The sequence below is a fragment of the Pelmatolapia mariae genome, linkage group LG23 (genome assembly GCF_036321145.2).
Source record: "Pelmatolapia mariae isolate MD_Pm_ZW linkage group LG23, Pm_UMD_F_2, whole genome shotgun sequence".
Taxonomy (NCBI): Eukaryota; Metazoa; Chordata; class Actinopteri; order Cichliformes; family Cichlidae; genus Pelmatolapia; species Pelmatolapia mariae.
The window spans coordinates 39,140,001-39,159,835 of record NC_086246.1 but is presented as its reverse complement, the minus strand read 5'-3'; the positions used below and the strand labels follow the sequence as shown (position 1 = coordinate 39,159,835).

The 19,835-nt window shown below is 41.2% G+C and overlaps 1 protein-coding gene across 16 annotated transcripts in view; it reads left to right on the top strand.

Moving 5' to 3' along the window:
• Positions 1-214: 214 nt before the first annotated feature.
• Positions 215-19,835, top strand: part of celf5a (cugbp, Elav-like family member 5a) — a 174,313-nt gene continuing 154,692 nt past the window's right edge. For all 16 annotated transcript variants that reach the window (XM_063465775.1, XM_063465772.1, XM_063465773.1 and 13 more), the window contains exons 1-2: positions 215-614; positions 14,985-15,067. In XM_063465775.1, coding sequence (XP_063321845.1) covers positions 257-614; positions 14,985-15,067 — 441 coding nt within the window. In that variant the 5' untranslated portion in view covers positions 215-256. The remainder of the gene's footprint in view (positions 615-14,984; positions 15,068-19,835) is intronic.

Sequence of the window (19,835 nt, the reverse complement as noted above, 5' to 3'; positions counted from 1 at the left end):
GCGACCCCTAAAGGAAGCAGCCGAAAGAAGTCTTTTCTGAGTTGAAGTACACCATAAGCACCACTGGGTGTCGCTCTATAGTGTCTCATATCGCTTCTGTGCGCTTATTTCACCAATATCAACCCCCTCTTCCTCGCTGTGTGTGCGTGTGTGTTGTGTGTCGGATAGAAAGTCAGCCTGGTTTCCAGCTGAGTGCTTGCTCTCTCACAGTGTGTGTGTGTGTTGTCATTATTATCCACTCTGCTCCCAGCTCAGAATGGCCAGATTCACTCAGACTGAAACAAGAAGGCAGCACCATCCACAGCAGCCCCAGCCCTCTCACTCCAGCCTGGTTTTCACCGGACCGGGGGCACCACCGACCCAACAACCACTACTACTTATCCCACATCAGCACCAGTACCCTCAGATCACATTTCCGAAACCCATGAACGGGTCAGAACCCATTTCAATTCATCCGGAGAGCGGCAACATGAAAGACCAAGATGCCATTAAACTGTTTATCGGGCAGATACCGCGGAACTTGGAAGAAAAAGACCTGAAACCCCTGTTTGAACAGTTTGGGAAAATCCACGAACTGACAGTTCTCAAGGACCGATACACCGGCATGCACAAAGGTAATGTGTCGCCCCTCGAATGGCTGCGAGGCCCAGATGAAGCTTAATAACTGCTTATTAGTATCTGTGTGTACTGAACTGATTTGTAGTGAAATGCGGATTTTTGTCACTTTTATTTTCATGTTTAATCGGGCTTAATCGGTCAGCTGTCAACCCCCCAGATAATCTGTATCGTTATGCTCATCATTGCTCATATTTCCATATAACATTCACGAGTTTTGGGATTTTGCTCCAGTTGCTTTTTTGTGCGTAAGGCAAGTTTTTAGCTTTTTAGTAATTATCAGATTGGTTTGACGCGCTTTCGTATTTCTATCCCGAGATTTCAGTATTTATTATGACCACAAAAAGAAAGATTTGCACATATTTTGAGTGTTTTGAACACGAAGAACAATTCTTTATTTTATTGCCTTTGAGTGTTTCCTTAACACGCTCATAAGTGGGGCAGAGGCGCTCGGAAAGGATGCATTTTTCAACAGCCTCCTCTTGCCAGTCCCATCTTTTGCGGAGGGGCGGCATCATTTATTCATCCATATGCTTTCTTTAACATCTCCCCATGTGCGAATAGAGGGGGCTGGGTGCAAACGCGACACGGCGAAATCACTTCAATTCTACAACGTCTCCAAAGGGCGCACGAACTGTCACAAGATGACGGACGTCGCCACGGAGAGTGGGCAGTGATGCTTCTGCTGAAATGGAAGCAGAGGGTGTAAATCCACTCAGCTCACTATACATACACTGACAACTTCCATCTTCCATAATGAAGTTGGCTAGCAAGAATATAGATCACTGCCTGGGTGGGAAAAGCATTTCACGATACAGCCCCCCTCCCCTCCCCCCTCCTACCACGCACCCCCATCCCCTAGATTCAAGCAGTGCAGACGTCATCATTGTCATCGTCATCGTCATGACCCGTGAACCCTCACCCAACCTTTAATTAAGTGTTTTTTGCTCTTAGCCAGGTTTGACCAGAAATGCATAACCCCAGAGCTGCACTGGTTTAGCTGATCAGTGACATTCAGGCTTTGACTATAAGCACTGTGATCACTGTTAGTTTCATTGTAACGGTCAGGCCAGTGCACTGTCGACAAAGTTTGCAACATCGTATTCATGATCCAAGGCAATAACGACAAAGGGCAATTGCATACTTAATGCATTTGGAGAACATTTATGGTGATTTCATTGCTGAGACATAGAAGTCACAAACAAAAGCATGCAATGGCCTCGACTATCATTTAGTCAAATCCACAGTTATAAAACACCCTTTTCTTTCCTTTTTTCCACACGTGGATTCTTCATTTCGCAGAGCAGATGCAGATGTGTGAAGGATGTAAGCACAGGAGATAAGCCTTTTATTACAGTGACATTTAGAAAAGACAAATGATAATGTATGACAGTAAACATTACAAACCCTGTCGTGTCATGCATCAAGTCACCATCGCAAGATATTAAATTCGTTTCTGCTACAAAGGTTGTCCCCATCTCCTTCAGAATAATTAATACAAGTCTTTGTGAAGGTTTCAAACCAGGATACAGTTACAGTATATAATAATAATAATGTTTGCCACATATTTTATGACGGTCGTAAAGATGATGTTATTGTTGTGGAAGTCATTTCTTCAGTATTGCACTGATCTGGTTTGCTTTGGATGCGTGTGTTTTTGTGCTTGTGTTCATGCATATACTAAAATGTCATTTCCCCGTGTTGCAGTGATGGCAGTATTTTGGATCCTGAATGATGTCACCTTATCGTGCTATCAGGGAAAAGGCAATTTAGGCTTTCTACATAACATAAACAGCACATTTCCATTATGCATACAAAAATACTGATCTTTGGTAGACATGTATATAATTCAAGTGAAATATTTGACATCTAGGCCATAAATTTGATCTGTCATAATTAGCAATTATTTTTTCAATTAATACAGTGAAAAACTGCTTAACTACATTGTTATTCATTTGAAAAGGTTTTTTGTCAGATTTCCTCATAGCTTTATATTATCATCAATTTATTACATCATTCTTGCCCTGGTGGTAAAGTAGAAGAAGTGGGAAAATGTGTAATTGAGATGTACTGCTTGCTTTCAGTGAGACTCTGTATGATCACCCTCCTCAGTTCTCTTGTCAGTTTGAAATGCAAAACTCAAAAGAGCCTTTCAAGAAAGTGAAATCCCTTAAAAATATCCAGTGAACTTTTATATCTGTTCATTGTGAATTATGATTTTTTTTTTTTTTGCATTTTACTAAACAAAAAATCTTGTTTAAATGTAGCTGGATAATCTTCTCTTTCTGATCTAGTAAAAATGCTAAAAATATAATTCCAAATGCATTTCTCATGTCATTATTTACCCTGAATTTTAACGTAAAAACCGCTAATTAATTTTAGATAAGCATAGTTCAGTCAAATTAAATGAGTTAGGATGTAATGAAGCCTCGTTGCACAATTAACAATACAAAATCAAACTCTAATGTGTCAGTGATCCTTGATGAGGTTATTTTATAGTTAATCACGTTATTAAGCAGAAAAAGGATTATGGGGTACGCATCCTGATGGAAACACTGGGCAAGCACCCTCAAAGTGGCACATTCACACTAACAAAGACATCGATGGACAGAGAAACACACGCACATACACACATGCGCACATGCTATTTTCATTATACTAAGTGTTGTGCATTCGTAGCCATTGTGCTTATTCTGTCATTTGGATTTTTTGGATTTTCATTTCATCCACATTGTGCTCTCTGTGTTTATTTCCTCTTTTCTTATGCAACTGTTTTTTCCCCTTGGTAATCCATGAGGGAAAACATGGAATTAGTTTGTAAAGCGTGATAATAATGCATGGCCATAATAACTTGACTCAAGAGGATTAGCAAATGTGCATTGTCTGAAGCAGCAGTCTCTTGGGTGATCAGCTGGTTGCCTCCCTAAACAGTGGCTGCCTCTGCCAATTAAAAATTCAGTCTAGCCTGCCTCTTCAAATGATTAATTCTGCCCACGCTGTCGATGGCCTGCCAATTATTGTCGCCCAATTGGTATTAATAGGTAGAGGATTTCCTGATGTTGAATTTATCACAGACTGTGAAAACTTCTCCCTTTGGCTCTAATTAGCTTTGACTAGCACATGCAGAACAAATACATACATGCATATATGCACATGCTTATATCCAGAACCAGTGTTCCTTTTATGCATTGTGCCTGTTATGTTGCTTGCTATATCAAATTCTTTAAATTAAAAGTGCAGTTTTCTGGGTAGATTATCATGTGAGTTTCCACAATGCACTCAGATCAGAGAGGAAATGTATAATTTAGCACAACAGGTAGACGCACAGACAAAAAAATCCCTAGGTCGCTCCAATCTGCCGGGCAAGGCTGCCCGGATATCAATACTAAGCTTGTGTTGAGTATTACTGTGTTAATGCATTTATAAATGGAGATATTGCCGTAGACCCCAGCAAGCAGAAGCACATTAAATCACAGAATAATCTAATGAAATATTTATTCAAGTTTTTATTTTTTCCTTCGTCTGAAGCAGTCTGATGGATAGGGTTTCTCTGTAAGTTGTGCTCCTCAAAGAATAAAGAAGGAAGGAAGCACAGCTAGTTGGAACAAAGCATATTCATCAAACCAGAACTATGCATTCCAGTTTTCCTTTATGAAGATGGAGCTTAAAGGCAACAGCACTGATTAAACCAACCGTTGGTTTGTTAAAGCTGCTTTCTTCCTTTGATATTATGGAAGTACATGCACACCATTTCCATATTGCGTGTGCCTTATGGAAAGTGTCAAAGATCACGGCACTGCTGTAGGACAGCATCCCTCCTGGGGAAACAGATGGGATAAATTCGCTTACATCCATAAACAGAGCTGTAGATACGACATGGACTGTACAGAAAGACCAAACTGTGTTAATATTACAGATTTAATAGACAGCTTTGGAACTTATTCCTTTTGACATTATTGCCTATTTACTAATGAAATGAACCAATATCATAAATGCCATGAAAGCTACACTGCGTTCCAGCTGTGCGTGTGACCTCTGAGTCACCTGAAACACAATTCTCAGTCTCCGCGCAGTTTTGTGCAGTGATTCGATTGAACAAATCTAGAATAAAATCTCCTGTCAGAGTCTAGTGAGTGAAGGCCACCGAGCCAAGCTAATGCAGTAACAACACTCTCCTCACAATCTTTAAACGTTTGTAAATATTGTAATAAGCAACAGGGCTTTCCTCATAAAAGATGCAGCAGCTCAACGGGTACTGACAGGCGCTATGGGCCTTGACTTCAGGATGAGGAGTGCTGCTTCCCTCTCTCTCCTGCTCTTTTCTGTTGGTTTCCCAAGCAGATTGGCAATCTTAGATGGCAACAAGGCTGCGCTCTGCTGGAGGTTTGTATCTGCTCACCAGTGCTCACCTGACTTTTATTCCGTCTCCGCTTCCTTCTCCCTTAATACCTGCCCAGGAGAGCCTTTCAGATGGATTGATTTCCTGCACCAATGCAACATTCATTATTGCTTGCAGTATATTATACTTTCAGTTTGTTGGAAGTGCTGTTACACCATGACCTTTGTGGAATGTGTTTGCCGTAAATGGGTGCCCAGAATGGGAACAGAGATGGGAAAATGAGCAGTGAGGTCTAACTCATTAATGAAACCTATAATGTTTTTGCATTTCATTAACTCAAGTAAATAAAGCTCTTTGGTTCTTCATTCTACATTTTCTGGATAGTGTTTGTGTTTCAAGGGATGGTGGTGATGCCATGGTGTTTTAAAAAGTTATATTGGTAAATTGACTGTTTTGATGACAACCTATAATAATAATCGATGCGAGATGGAAGGCGATTTTAATTTGGTAGCACTGTTGATTTGATGAATGTGCTACTGGCTTTTTCCAGAAATTTTAAACGGAAGATTTTTGAGTTGAATTATTTTCGCTGTTTTGTGGACACATTTCTTTTCTAAAGGTAGAGTTGGCAGAAGCGCGCTGCCTTCCTGCTCAGGCTCAAAGGTCAGAGCTATTTTCTTAGTCTAAATAGAGGGAGATAGAAGCCTATCTATTTTGAATGGGCAGCTTTGCAGAGTGCCATTGCCTACAGAGCAGAGTGTACTCTTATGGGGGGGGGGGGGGTTATAAAGGCACAGAGGGGGAAAAAGGGAGAGCGCGAGGAGGAGGGGGTTGGTGGTTTCTGTTAGAATAGCATGAGCTCTTTAATGTTGTGTTTGAGCCTGGCTGGGCACAGATTCATTTTAGAAGGAAAATGAAATAACAAGGGAGAGGGGAGAGAGGAGATTTTAATGCAATGTTTTGTGATAATCCCTCTCCATTTTGGAATGGTTCAGGAGAACTCATGCGATAAAGCCTTGTACAAGCCTGGAAAATAATAAGTTATTTGTCTTGTCTTATAGTACCGTGCCCTTGGAGGGCTTGCTAGCCCCCGTGTTTTGGACAAAAAACAATCACAGATTAGTCAAGCTGTCACATTTCTCTGATTGCCAAATCGTTGAGTCCTTGATATTGGTGTGAATGAACAATGCATTTATGTCTTACATGAATCTGCCTGAGAGTGCACGTGAACACAAAGCTTTGTGGATACTGGACTTGGTACTCTCACCTAATCCCCCCACTGTCATACAGCCCGGTGTGACAGAGAGCATTTGCACAGTTAGGATGGCACATGTATGAAGCGGGGCCCACGAGGCAAATGAAAGACAGACACACGGCACAGAACAATGGATGTATGGACAGATGGATAAGTGTTTGTCAGAGATGCAGAAACAAATGGCAGCTTTTATCCTAAGGCGCTGGGAGAGCAGAGTGATGGTTCAGCTTGGGACATGGAGGATGCCTCTGACAGGCTGTTTGCTGTTTGGGCAACAGTGGATGGGATGGATTGAGGAGGAGCAGAGGCCAAGCTTGGCAGATAAAATAATCACCTGAAAGCTGCTGACATGAGAAAATCCCTCTAGTAACACTAGTAATATGTAATTCAATAATACCGCTGCTACTTGTAATGTTAATTCTGTGCTGTCCAGAGGTGATTTCTTATTTTATGATTAGAATGTAAGCAGCAATAGCAAAGCTGTTTATAATTAATGACAAAATATATTATGCGAAAAATGTTAGTATTTTGACAGCGTGAATAATATGGTAGTTTGCCACCCTAAGTGGGGATAAGCAGAACTATTAGCAGACCTTGTTTTCCACAGATATTAAGCAATCCCTGAAATTTAAGGAAGGCACATTTTAGATTGGAAAATGTCTAAGAATGCTCAAGTCCATGAGGGATGTGTGAAGATACATGCGGCTCAGCACGGTTATAAATAGATATTCTGTGGTATTTCCGAAAATAGGTTAAGCTGCCATCGCTGCACTGCTGGCATGGCATCACTGATTGCCTGCCAGCCTCCCCAAAAGACTGCTCCCGTACTGTGCTCAAAAGGAGGGAGAGAACGAGGGAGAGACAGAGGGAGCATCTGTGGGCGACTGCAGGCCTCGTTTCCAGCGCCTTTCCATGCCTCCCCTCACACCCCGTCTCTTCCATCGCTCAGCCATCTCTCTCCACGTTCCTTCCATCCATCTTTCTCACTTAAGGAGTGATGCCGCAGCCAACAGTCTCTGTGCTCTATTGCCAGTGACATAAACTGGTCAGAGGCTTTGTACGAGAGATGTATCGCATCCATTTTTTGTGTGTGTTTGATACAAGCAAATTGCATGCCAGATAGTGCAGAATAGAAAGATGAGAGACAGAATTTGTGTTACTTTTCTGGTGATCAAATATTAATTTTGTAGAATAAGCAAAGTATATGGACTTTATATGAGTTCCAGTATGGCATCTGATCTGTGGTACACTGTACAACGGTAGATCTGGCTTAATTAAAAAAGACTGCTCAAATAATTAATGCCTCGTGGGTTCTCATATCTGTTTTCACTGCTGTTCAGACTCAATCTATCTATCTATCTATCTATCTATCTATCTATCTATCTATCTATCTATCTATCTATCTATCTATCTATCTATCTATCCATCCATCCATCCATCCATCCATCCATCCATCCATCCATCCATCCATCCATCCATCCATCCATCCATCCATCCATCCATCCATCCATCCATCCATCCATCCATCCATCCATCCGTTTAATGTGGTTACCAGGAAATACAGTACATTGAGGCAATTAACACCCCGGTGTCTGCTTGTTAGTCACACCATTAGTGTTAATTAATTGTCTCCTCCAGCTGCAGTGGTGATATGAGATAAATAAATAAAAGTTAGGACAATGACACAAATTATATTGTTGGCAAGCAGGGTATAAGTGAAAACAAGCTTTTGGAAGATGGAAAATAAAAAAACAGTATTCAGTGCCAGCGTCTTTATAAAGGCTTGTGTATATACATCACTCTCGAAGAGGAGGTCACTGATTGCATTGTTACTACCTTCAGCACCACTTGCTGGACATGCAACGGAGCACCTTCTCTAAGAGACTGATTCAGCTTCACTGCCACAAGGACAGATACAGTATTGGACACATTTTATACTTACTTCACATTAACAAATGAATTTCCCAATGTGGGATAAATCAAGTGTATCTCATTTCATTAGGCTGCCCGTGTACAGCGGTATACTGATAGAGAATGAATGTGTGAATGATTTCACCAGGTAGTGTTTTTTGCTCTCCTCGCATGTCTGTCTTTCTCATCCCTCTTTCAAACAGTCCATCCAAGCAACCTTCGTGCCTTTGAAGCGATGTCTTTTAAGGTACCTTTCAATTTGTAAAATCAAAGTGACTGAGAACCTGATCTGTCTCTTAGTCCATAGTCAGTTTGCAGCTGCCAGTCATCTATGATTGTGGCTTTGCTATGATCAATTGAGCTGTCTCAGAGGTTTAAATGCCTTTTAGTTTTAGACAGAGGACATGCATTTTTAGTAATATTGCATCAAATATGCCATACATTAAAGGGAGACTTTAAATACAAACGGTGTGGGCCAAAATGAAAGTGATTTTATGGTTTCCTTTCTTGTAGTCCTGTTTTCCTCTTTCAAGAGGTTGTTAGAGTACATGAAGAGGATGCAGTTTTCTGACTTTGACTCGGGCAGAGGGAGGTGGGGTGGGGGCACACAGAGTTATTGATTTCTGTAAATCCCTTGGCCGGAGCAGACTTGGCTCAGGGAGGGAAGCAGGGACGACAGGCTGGAGAGACGGGACTTGGCAGGTAAACTCTTGTTGCCCTCCCAGAAGTAACACGGCAGGAGGCAGTAAGTGTGAACCTACACATTATTTACAGCTCTGTGAAACTCTATCCATTAACAGTGTCAATTAGCTTGCTCATCAGGGATGCAGGGCACTGGACTACTATTTATAGATTGGACCATGGCTTTAATAGCAAAAGAGGGATGATGTACTCAGAGAGTCTACAAAAGTCAAGACTTACTTTAAAGGCTACAGAACAGTGGAGGATGCCAAAGTGCTGTATCATAAGTGCTATCCAGCCAAATATCGGGGATTCTGGCCAATTCTGGGGATGGGCTGCTGGTTGCAATCTGCCATGTCGCCAACAAAACCTGCATTTGCTGCCAACTTTATAAGGTGGTTGTTGGAAATTCCTTTTTAATGCTAATACGTGTATATGTCATAAGTATGTTTGCCAACATGCAGATCAAATATAACATGGACATCTACAATTGGCACAAGTTCACTTAATAGGAAATATAACAAGTTGATAATTGAAGGATTTATGAGGTTTCTCTTCCGAACTCTCTTTGAATTGAGACTTTCCTGCTGCTAGCAATCCCTGTGTTTATGCTTGCAACTGATTGTAGGAGTCTTTCCTTTGCTTTTATTAAATACTTGCACCTTAATAGGATAACATTAAGGAGACGGCTGAATATTTGCATCCACAAAGAAAAGCACATTTATCTAAATGTCACAACAATCTCCAGATGGGTTGTTCTGAGTTTGAGCTCTAACCTCTATTATATGATCATAAAAATGTGATCCATTTTCTCAATTTAAAAATGTATTGGAGTGCATGATCGTAAACATACAAAGGAGCCTTGCATAATCTTACTGCCAACCTTGCAATCCTGCAACAAGAAGTCTAGTGACAATTAAAGTGTTTAATTGTAACACACGTTGCATAATTAAATATATTATAACTGAGGCATTATAATAATAAGACTTATAATTAATGTGAACAACATTTTCAGATAGTTTGTGATTATAAACAAACAAATACAAGTTCATAATAATGATTTGACATGTCATTTTTAATTATTTATGGTTTATTATGGAATGAACTATTGATGTGTTGTCGTACGTTGAACTTTTTAACTCTCAAAAACACTTTGTATGTCTGCTTTATTTAAGGCACTAGTTCACAATGATAGTTTTAACACATTTATACACTTATTCTGTCATAGACAGATAGTCAGTCATGACTTACCAGCTGGAATATATATGAAGTACCACTTAAGCAACACTTATTCTAGTAAGCGACTGTGAAGGTATCAGTATACAGTGCATGCCTGCATTGCTGTGATGGTTTCTATTTCCCTGTATTGATCATGAAACATATACTGAGCATTTCAGAAAGAATTTAATGTAATTGTCACACTCATTAGGCAATATATCACATGTACACACAAATACATGAATGCATGCACAAACACACAAAAACACACACATGAAATCCTTTGGGAGGTTCTGCCTATGGATCTGTTTGACCGCTTCTTGGAGGCTATAGTGTAGTCTATGTGAGCAAGTAGCAACAAATCAATGGCTGAGGTTCTTCTACTCAGGGGTCAGAGAGGATACCACGAGGGTGCAGGGGCTATTTGTTGCCTTCATGATAGACACCGATGCTCCTCAGTGCTCTGCAGTGTTCATCCTCCCCCAGTTTACTGCTCATGGTGAAGGTGTGATGGGAGGGTTAGTGAAGGAGGAAATGGAAAAGGATTTTGGAGCTGGGTGCAGCAGAGATGAAGGGTTACAGTTATTAGTGGAGGAGTGATGGAAGAGTGCACGAGGATTCAGGGTCAGGAGATGTTTACTGTGCACAGTTTCTGGTGCTATAGAAGGTGAATGTCTGACATAATTAAGGTTCACAGGTTAAAGAAGGCTACTGCTTTTATTACACTATCATTATGAGGCTCATTATTAAGCTGGGGCAGCAAAAATGTTGTTGTCAGAACAACGACTGAGACTGTTTTGAAAGGTCCCTGCCATTGCTAGCTGTTCTTCTTTGCCCTCTTTCATCCTTCACCCTAAGTATTGACATGATTGTTGTGTGTAAACAGATCAAGAAGTGTGGTTGTGTTTTTTTCAAAGATAAGAAAATGATTAGATAAACTAAAAGATTCTATGAGACCAGACTGATTACCCCCCTCGTGGTCAATCTGTGCCATAGAGCCTCCCGCCTAACCGACTGGCGATGATTCAGGTCATAATCACGTTGCATCCACGCCGATGATGTGTGTTTCAGCTACCGACCCTTCTGAAAGGCTCTCAGTTCCCTTAGAGCCCCACATGGCAGTAAATGAAGTAAGCAAGTAATCTAGCCACAGTGATAGCGTTTTCCAAAGAGTGCAAATGATGTGTGAGCGAGCAGACAAGGCTGGTGCCAGGATTGGCTCAGTTTCTGCTACCTTCACACTTTCTGGCCAAGGAAATGCCACAGTGAGAGCAAGTTCACACTTTTTCATTACACTGGGGCAGCTTGGCTCCTCTGGGGCAAGGAGATGGAGAAAAGAGGGTATGAAAGGTGGAGTTTAAAAGAGAGAGGGGTTGTGGTTTAAACCGGGCCTGTCTCCTCGGAATTGCATTCATATTTGACGATTCTGCAGTATGCATTTTATGCCCACTGCCTATGTAGAAGTAGGTTGCTCATATTCAGCTTACCAGCAGCTACCAGAGTGGCAGTGCAAATTACTAAATGCTGAGATTGTGAAAATTACAAAAGATGGAGACAAACACTTTGAGTAAAAGTTCCAGACTCAGAGAAACATTCAGCAAAAATTCTAACAAATGATAAAAAAAATAAAAGAAGGGGACGTGACTTAAATTTGGGAGCTATTTTAGGTCAAACACAAAAATTAAAAATAATCATAATAAAACAAAAGAGCCAAACATGAAAAAGCTGCATATATCCAGACAGAAATGCACCAAATTGAGAAACTTTTCATTTTGCATAGAAGAAGGAAGGCGCAATGCAATAATACTCCAAGTATTATAGTTCATCTCACATTTGGACCAATTACAATTTTGCACCAGGTTATTATAACTGAATTAGCCAAGGGAGTAAAACAAATAAAGCAAACTGTAAATTCAAATCAATTCAGTTTTATTTATACACAAACAAATCACAATGACAGTTTCCTCAAGGCGCTTTATATTGTAAGGTAAAGACCTACAATAACAAAGAGACATATTTCCAAATCATATTTCCCAGGAAAAGTCTGTTTGCTGAGACTGAATTATTAATTCTAGATGACAAACTTGAATAAACTAAATATTCTCTAAAACAGTAAATTGAAAAATTATTCTCAAAGACTTTGTTTTGGGGGGTTTGGTGGGGGAATATTCTTGATGCACAACTTTAATGCCACTACCAATAACAATAGCCAAAAATAATTATTTTAAATGGCCAATGAAGTAACAGCAGTTTTCAAAGGAATCACTACTGGTCAGAGTATTTCTGGTTGACTAATTTAAAACATCAATATTTCTGAGAGAGTAAACAGATAGCTGGTCAAGGAACCAATCCAGCCACAGTATTCTCAGTAATATCTCAGTAATATTTTACTATCTTTTTAAAATTATTTTTAATTTAGGTGCGTGAATTTTTTTTTAGTGTTTCTACATTTGAGCTACTTATTATTCTTTACACCATAAAGGAAACATATGTGTGCTTTTGCAGGACTTCAGGAATGTATTTCATTGCCAAATAGACCTAAAGAGCACTGAAGGATGGCACAGCAGGAGTGGCTCCTGTGTCTCACAGACCCCGTGGACATACACTCGTGATTTCTACGACTGAGCAGGAACGCACTCCTTACTTACTGTCTCCCGTTCTCCCTCTGCCTCACGCGCTCCCTCCCTCTCTTCCATGTAACACCCTTTAATTACATGCCAATTCAGTGCAGAGGAGATGGAGAGACTCGGCCTTATTTCCCAGTACACACGTACCCCACTTAAAAATATATCATTAAGAAATGGGAGACCAGACACAAGGAGCTGCTGATGGAGATGAGAAGCTGGGAAAGACGAGAGGAGAAGAGGAATCTCTTCTCTTTGCAGCTGAAATCAATGTTTTAGACAAAGCTGTTTTAGGTTTCTGTCAGATGATGCAGAGGATCATCTCCTCGCAGTGGGGAGGCTTCCCCCATTGCTGTGTCAGCAGGCTCTGATTACAGTGGCTTTTTGTTGTGTTTCAAACAATTTCATCATGCTCCCCCCCACTCACACTTTTGCACTTGGTATGCAACGCAGCGCTGGCAATTTGTACGTGTTTGGATTCCAATTATGGAGTTGTTAAAGCTTTTTCGCCTGTGGCCTGCAAATTCTTATTAAGCCATACATTAAAGAGCACAGAATCACATTTAAATGGAGTTCATGTTTCTCTTTTGTTTGCCAGTGTTGTGGTTGCTATTAATTTATTCGCAATACCCTATGCATTACACATTAACAAATAAATCGCGTTTGTGATTGTAATGCAAAATACTTGTTTCTTATTCAGAGATGGGGCAAGCGTTTGTCAAGTAAACCAACAACAAGCCCAGAGAGAGTGAAGAAGAGAGAAAAACAAGCACCAAAATGGAACCATTCCCTTCTGCTACCCTCACCCATTTAAGAAACAAACAAACAAACAAAGCCAAAACAACAACGTGTAACAGTCTGGGTATTGCGTCAAGTTCAAGCTAATGAGCAATACGAATTAAACGGTAGCGTGAGTGACTGAGGGGTTTAATTGGGGGTCACAGTTTGAAACGATTATTTTTGGGGTAACTGGGACAGGTAAGGCACCATTAATGCTGTCAGAAACTTGAAAGATCACAACCTGCATACACGTTGCTGCTGTTTGTCTTTCATGCGATCATTTAGACTATAGTGGTTAAATATTGTAATGAGGGTCAGCGCATCCGCAGCCATGAAGGCACATGTCCACGTTACAGACACTTTAGGCAAAAAGAGTTCCAAATCAATGAATAGATCAGTGACTTATATGACATTTTAACCTTCAGTGGAGAAACAATCGTAGTGCAAGGGTCAGTAAAACTGTAAATACCGTACATGTGCTGTTCTGCTGTATTTATGCTTGTAGAGGGGCACAAAGAGTGGTGCATGGATGGGTAAAAGTGATCCCATCTGAAACAAGAACAACAGATTGAAATATTGTCTGTATGAAAACTCTTAATATATCACCACCCACTGAATATATTTGGCTGTTGAAATGAGATCCAAAATGCAGCGGCTGCTAATAAACCATATTCAGAGTGGCAGAAATATGATGCATGCTAACCCATATGAACCTCATTAATAGAACACAAGCAAATCTATTTATTCAGATAGTCAGGGGGAAAATGATTGCCTCATTTTTCCATCTGGCTTCTCTTCTCTTCTCTTCTCTTCTCTTCTCTTCTCTTCTCTTCTCTTCTCTTCTCTTCTCTTCTCTTCTCATGTGCAGTTAATTCCACAGATGTGTGTATGCTTTGGTTCTAGATCAATGTCTCATAGTTGGGCATCAACCCAAGAGAGTTTTAACGGCATGTCCTGTCCTGTCTTTTCTTTTCTTTTTTTGGCAACATCTCTTTCCTTTAGCCATCCCTAAACTATTACATCCCTTCTTCTCTCCTTTTCCACCCCACTCAATACTCCCCTGCAGTCTTGTTTCTTTTGTCTCCGCTGCTGTCACAGCCTCTCAGGGTGAGGACACTGGCCAGGCTGCTAAGAGCTTTGAACAGGACATGGCACTAGTGTTGGGGAAGCTGGGCAGGCTTGGCTATTCATCCAAATAATGCTCTTTGCATCTCCTACTTTTTTTTTGCTGTGGTTGGCTCTTCTTTCTCCCCTTGCCATCATCGAAAATTTTCAACATGTAGCCTTGTGTCTTGCATGGTTGCCTGTTTCTATTAACTTGCTCTGTTTAGTCTAAGAGATGTTTTCAATGGGTTTTCAGTAACTCAGGAGACCTTCAGCACAGATTTGGTTCTTTAATTGTGTTTAATTGCGTGCTTGGTAATTGTCCAATTCCTTCAGTTCATTCTCATTAATGTACCAGTTTCTTTAGCTGATATTTCTTGCAAATGGCTATGTCATTTTGTATTGTGTGCATAATTTATGTGTAAGTGTTGTTCTGACTTTGATCTTTGTGTTGCAGGTTGTGCATTTCTCACCTACTGCGCCCGAGAGTCGGCCATAAAAGCCCAGAACGCCCTCCACGAACAGAAAACACTGCCAGGGGTAAGTGTCTGCCTCTCTCTCCACCGCTTTTCACCCTCTTTCTTTTCTCTCTATGGTGGTCAGCCATGCCACCTGCACATCAGCCGGAATTCTCCTTGTATAGTGTCAGAGATGAAAAACACTTTAGAAAGCAATTCAATCAATAGCTCAGCCTTTTGAAGGCCCGGTTTAAACTTTTTCATGTGTCTGTTCTCAAGGGGATATTGCCAGCATTGATCAGACCCACTCTGCCTCATACTTTTGAAGTAATAGCATAGAATGACATAGAAATAGAAAGCTCTGCATTTCTGGAAAGTCAAAAAGACAACGTGAAACGGAGTGTAGGTTTTAGTTTCATTTGTATTTGTTGAGGCAAACACAAGTTTGCACACATTTTTATTTCGCAGGAATAACATTTTGATGTACATTTATATGCATGCATGCATTAGTGCAAAGCTTTTGTGTGAGTTTGTTCCTATGTTCCAACAGTGTAGGTGGATTGAGTGTCAACACTGACATTGTGTCATGTGTCCTGCCCTCTAGATGCTCTGTCCAGGTAGCGCCCTCGCCACACTGGTGTAAACCAAATATTTCTAGTAGCCAGAATATGACTGAGGCAGAATATCTTCTCTGTTGTGCTACATGTGGGCAACTTTGGACAGAAGCCCTGACTGATTCTTCCAACAATGCCTGAAAGCCATATGTGAAAACAACCAGAGAGATGCTAATAATACGGGAGTGGGCAGAAGTGACTATCACAGAGGTAGTGCTGCTTCATGCGGTCAAGACTGCATCAGGACAGTTCACTAGCTGGGCCCACGTCCTCAATTCAGGTTTGACAGCGTTTTGTCTTAGATAAAGGCGAATGGCTTAAACATGAATTGAACTGCGGTTTGGGGAAGGCCTCAGAGGGGACTGGCGACGGCTCCCGGGCCTGGCAGATCCCCATGTACTAATGAGAAGTGAAGAAGTAAAAGAATTGAAAAGGGGCAGGGAGGGTGGGACACAAAAACGAGAATGAACAGCTCATAGAGCTGGGGGGTCATATATAGATGAGAACCGGAAGGGGCGTGTTTGGAGGCGTGGTTCTGCTTCTGAAATTCAGATAATTTATCTCCAACTACGCACATACACTTCCAACAGCCTTTCTGATAGAAGACAAAAAGCCAGAGAAATTCAGACAAAAAGTACATGCCGGAGATTAAGCGTGTAAACACAACTACCAGCTTCGAACGTTTCTCTGGAAAAACGTTTCGTCCTGGAAAAACAAGTTGTTTCATTTATCCAGCAAATTAGCCAAGCGTGAGGTTAGAAGGCATAACTCTGCTCCCTTTTTCCCTCTGCATTTGTATAATAGGGCAGAAGCAAGAAAGAGAGGACATTAAAAACTCTTACACATAATGCCAGAAGATGTGTTCATTAGAGTTTTCTTTCTTTTTTTTTTTTTTTTTAGCTCTGTTCAGTTATGTGTTACAAAAGTCAGATTTGAGTCTTGATTTCTTGATTTTGTCTGTGGTTTGGCTTTCCACTAAGTTTTTCCTCCCACGGCTCGGAGTCATTAATAACTCTTCCCTTGACAACCTGGAGGGGCATCCATAAGGGCTGATGTGCTTTTAGGATTAAATAGAAGATGTGGTTGAATGTATAAAGGAGAGATACAAGTCCTCATGCCCCTATGTTCAAAGCGAAGACCTCCAAATCACCTGGGCTCAGTGAGGTTTAACAGTCACCTTAATGGAGAGCTATAAACAGCCCCAGTTAATAGTAACAAAATAAAAAATCTTATGATTGTACAGCTGTATTTATAAATTTAGCAAACTCAGTCTTGAATGGTGTAATTTTTACACAAAGAGTCTGAAAGTTTGTCCTTTCATGTTTGCACACACACACACACACACACACACACATTCACTGGCTGCTGAAGTTGCCGTGTATCACATGTGAGAAATAAAACCCTTTTCTTGTACCTTTCATTCCTACTTTAGCCCTCCTGCTGATTTCCCCTTTACCCCACCCAGTCCTGTCCACCCCACATCCTTCTGTCTTCCCTGCTCCCACTGCTCCACTGCTGCTGCTCTCCCTGAGACAAAGCATGTCATAGAAATGTAACAGGCAGACGCTGATGGGTGTCAGGCTGAGGGTGCTTTACTCTTCCCTTCAACTTCACTCACACACACAAACACCACTGGTCCAAGGAAGCACAGGCAGTGCGTGCTGGCCATAGGTAAAACAGTAGCTACACACGGCACGCCAGTGTCCCTAATCATCCCGTATGCATGGTCAGGTTCAGGAAGAGTAACTTTCATTTACATTATAGAACATTGTGCACATCATAGGAAGAAAATCCATGCTGCAGTGTGTGTGTTTGACATGTGCCTGCCTCCCATAGCTTTTACCGTCCTCTCTTGAGCCTCGCTGCTCTTAAATCTTTTGCGATATGACCCCTGTTGCTTCGCTGCTTGATGGTAAGTAGATATGCCAGTTGTTTGTTTGCAAAATCCTGCTTGATATGCAGTTTGCCAGGGGCTATGGTATAATTAATGTAAACTAGGAATTCTCCCGAGATGGGTTATGAGGTATTAACGTCTGCGTTTTGTCATTATCCCCTACATCGCTGCTCTCGAGCGTTTCAGTTTGACCAGTGTGGCTACCCATCCATATTTGCTGTTTTAAATGCCTGAATTGGAATTAATACCAAACCACCAAACTCCTACTGGACTTTACTTTTTGCAAATGACTAGAACCGTGCATGAAAATTGTACAACCTAACTAGCTTTTCTACGCCTCGAGCAGGGCCGACAAACAAGCACCCCCACGTACACACATGACAGCAAAGACACGGACACCAGCATTCACATACTTGAATTTCATGAGATGGACTGTTTTGAATTTTGGGTAAGTGTATAATTCAAACTCTGTGTATGTTGTAATGTCCTTGAGCAAAGTGCTGAATCTCTGACCTCTACTTTGCTTTTCCTGCTGAGAGGGGGAACGCAAACTGACTTGAAACTTGTAGGAGATTTTTATTCCAGTTTGATTTTGAAACCACCCCTAGTTACTGGTTCCTTATTCAAAGGTATAAGACTTTGCAAATTTAGCAAACCTGTGCGTGCTTTGGCAAAAGACAAGCAAATGTTAGCAAATTGAAACAAACTGTAGAGCTGGCTGAATTTGTAATGGGCACTATTAATCTACTGTGTTCTCAGCCATATGTTTTTCTGTTGTTAGTAGTTGCTCAAGGTCAAAATTTCCTTCTAACAAAATCTAGATTTTTTTGTATCTCTGTGTAAATAGAGTTTCTATGCAGGAGAATTTTACTTTGTAAAACAATGAAAGACAGAAGAGTACAAAATCTTATTACAGTACTGACCATGACTAAAAAGCAGGTGGATAATAAAAGTATTAAACCTTCAGGTTAATTCAGGTTTACAGTTTTATTCCAATGTTTACATTTTAGCTTTAAAAAAAGCTATAATTATGGCTTATTCATATTTCATATCTAAACACTCACTGAGTCACACACAAAAACACACAACCCAGTGTTATTAGGAAGAAGTGCTAGTGTTCTTGGATGTTATTATCTGTGTCCCCCTGTTACACATTAGCTGCTGAAAGGAACAGTATGGCCTAATGGAAGTGTACTGGACTGGAATATAGATTCCTGCAGTGAAGTGTGATGGGAACCTCGGGGACACGAGTGTCTGACATAAGTTTGGCCACAGAATAGGAGAAGCTCTGACAGTTTACCAGGTGTGTGCCGCTTGGCTCTATTAGTCGTGTGTGTTTGTGTACATGTGGTAAGCTGGCTTTGCACTGCTGCCAGTTCTGTGTATATACAGATAGCAATGTATAAAGGTGGGACGAAAAACATGCGCACATGGCGGTGTGCCCTGATTGCGTACCCCCAATGACAGCGAGTCTGGAATATATTTGTGTGCTGCTGATGGAGAGACATTTAATTTTCTAACATATACCAAACTAGTGAGCTTTTGAGTATGTGACTGTTCAAGCATGTCCTATCAGTATTTCTTTCCAAGCCAACTGAAATATAAATATCCCCTGATGGCCACTAAAATGTTTTCTGATGACTCTTTATGGCAGTTAATGCCCACTTCCTACCGCAAATGGTGAGTATACTTGTGAGTTTCACAGCTCCCTACACAAGTCTGCAGGAGATTTACTCCTCCCAGCTTAGCATCATGACAAAATCCCGCATCCCTCACACTATCCGCCCACCCATCCCCCTCCCTGTCTCCATCCTCCACCTCCCCCCACTCTCCTAAAACTCTCTGTCCTCTCACTGCAACTCCTCAAATCCAACAGATCCAAGAAATAATCTCAGTCGCAGCAGCAAGTCTACTTACTGTTGCATAGAACAAATCACGCTGCCGTCCCTTTTTTTGTGCTAGCACTGTGTATAACGGTGATTGTCTTTGAGAGGCATTGGTGGAAATATGTTTGCTGCATGCATTTAGTCCTAGTATTAGTACAGCTCGACCTGGGGGGAGTGTAAGCGGCTGGCAGTGATTCAGGAGGCAGGTTTATGGAAATAGCAGCCACATTAAAAACCCAATGAGAGCAGGGGGAAGATTATGCTCCGGCACACACATGTAGCCTCCTGCAATGTCAACACTAGTAGATATCCTCCCTCTCGATTGCTTTCCTCTGTCTCCATTTCTGTCTCTTCTGCTCCCTCACTGTTGCGCTCTGCCCTCTGCTATGTACATACCTGCACTGTTAGTCTTCTGTGTGAGTGCACACGGATGCAGTCTGTTTCTATATGTGTGTG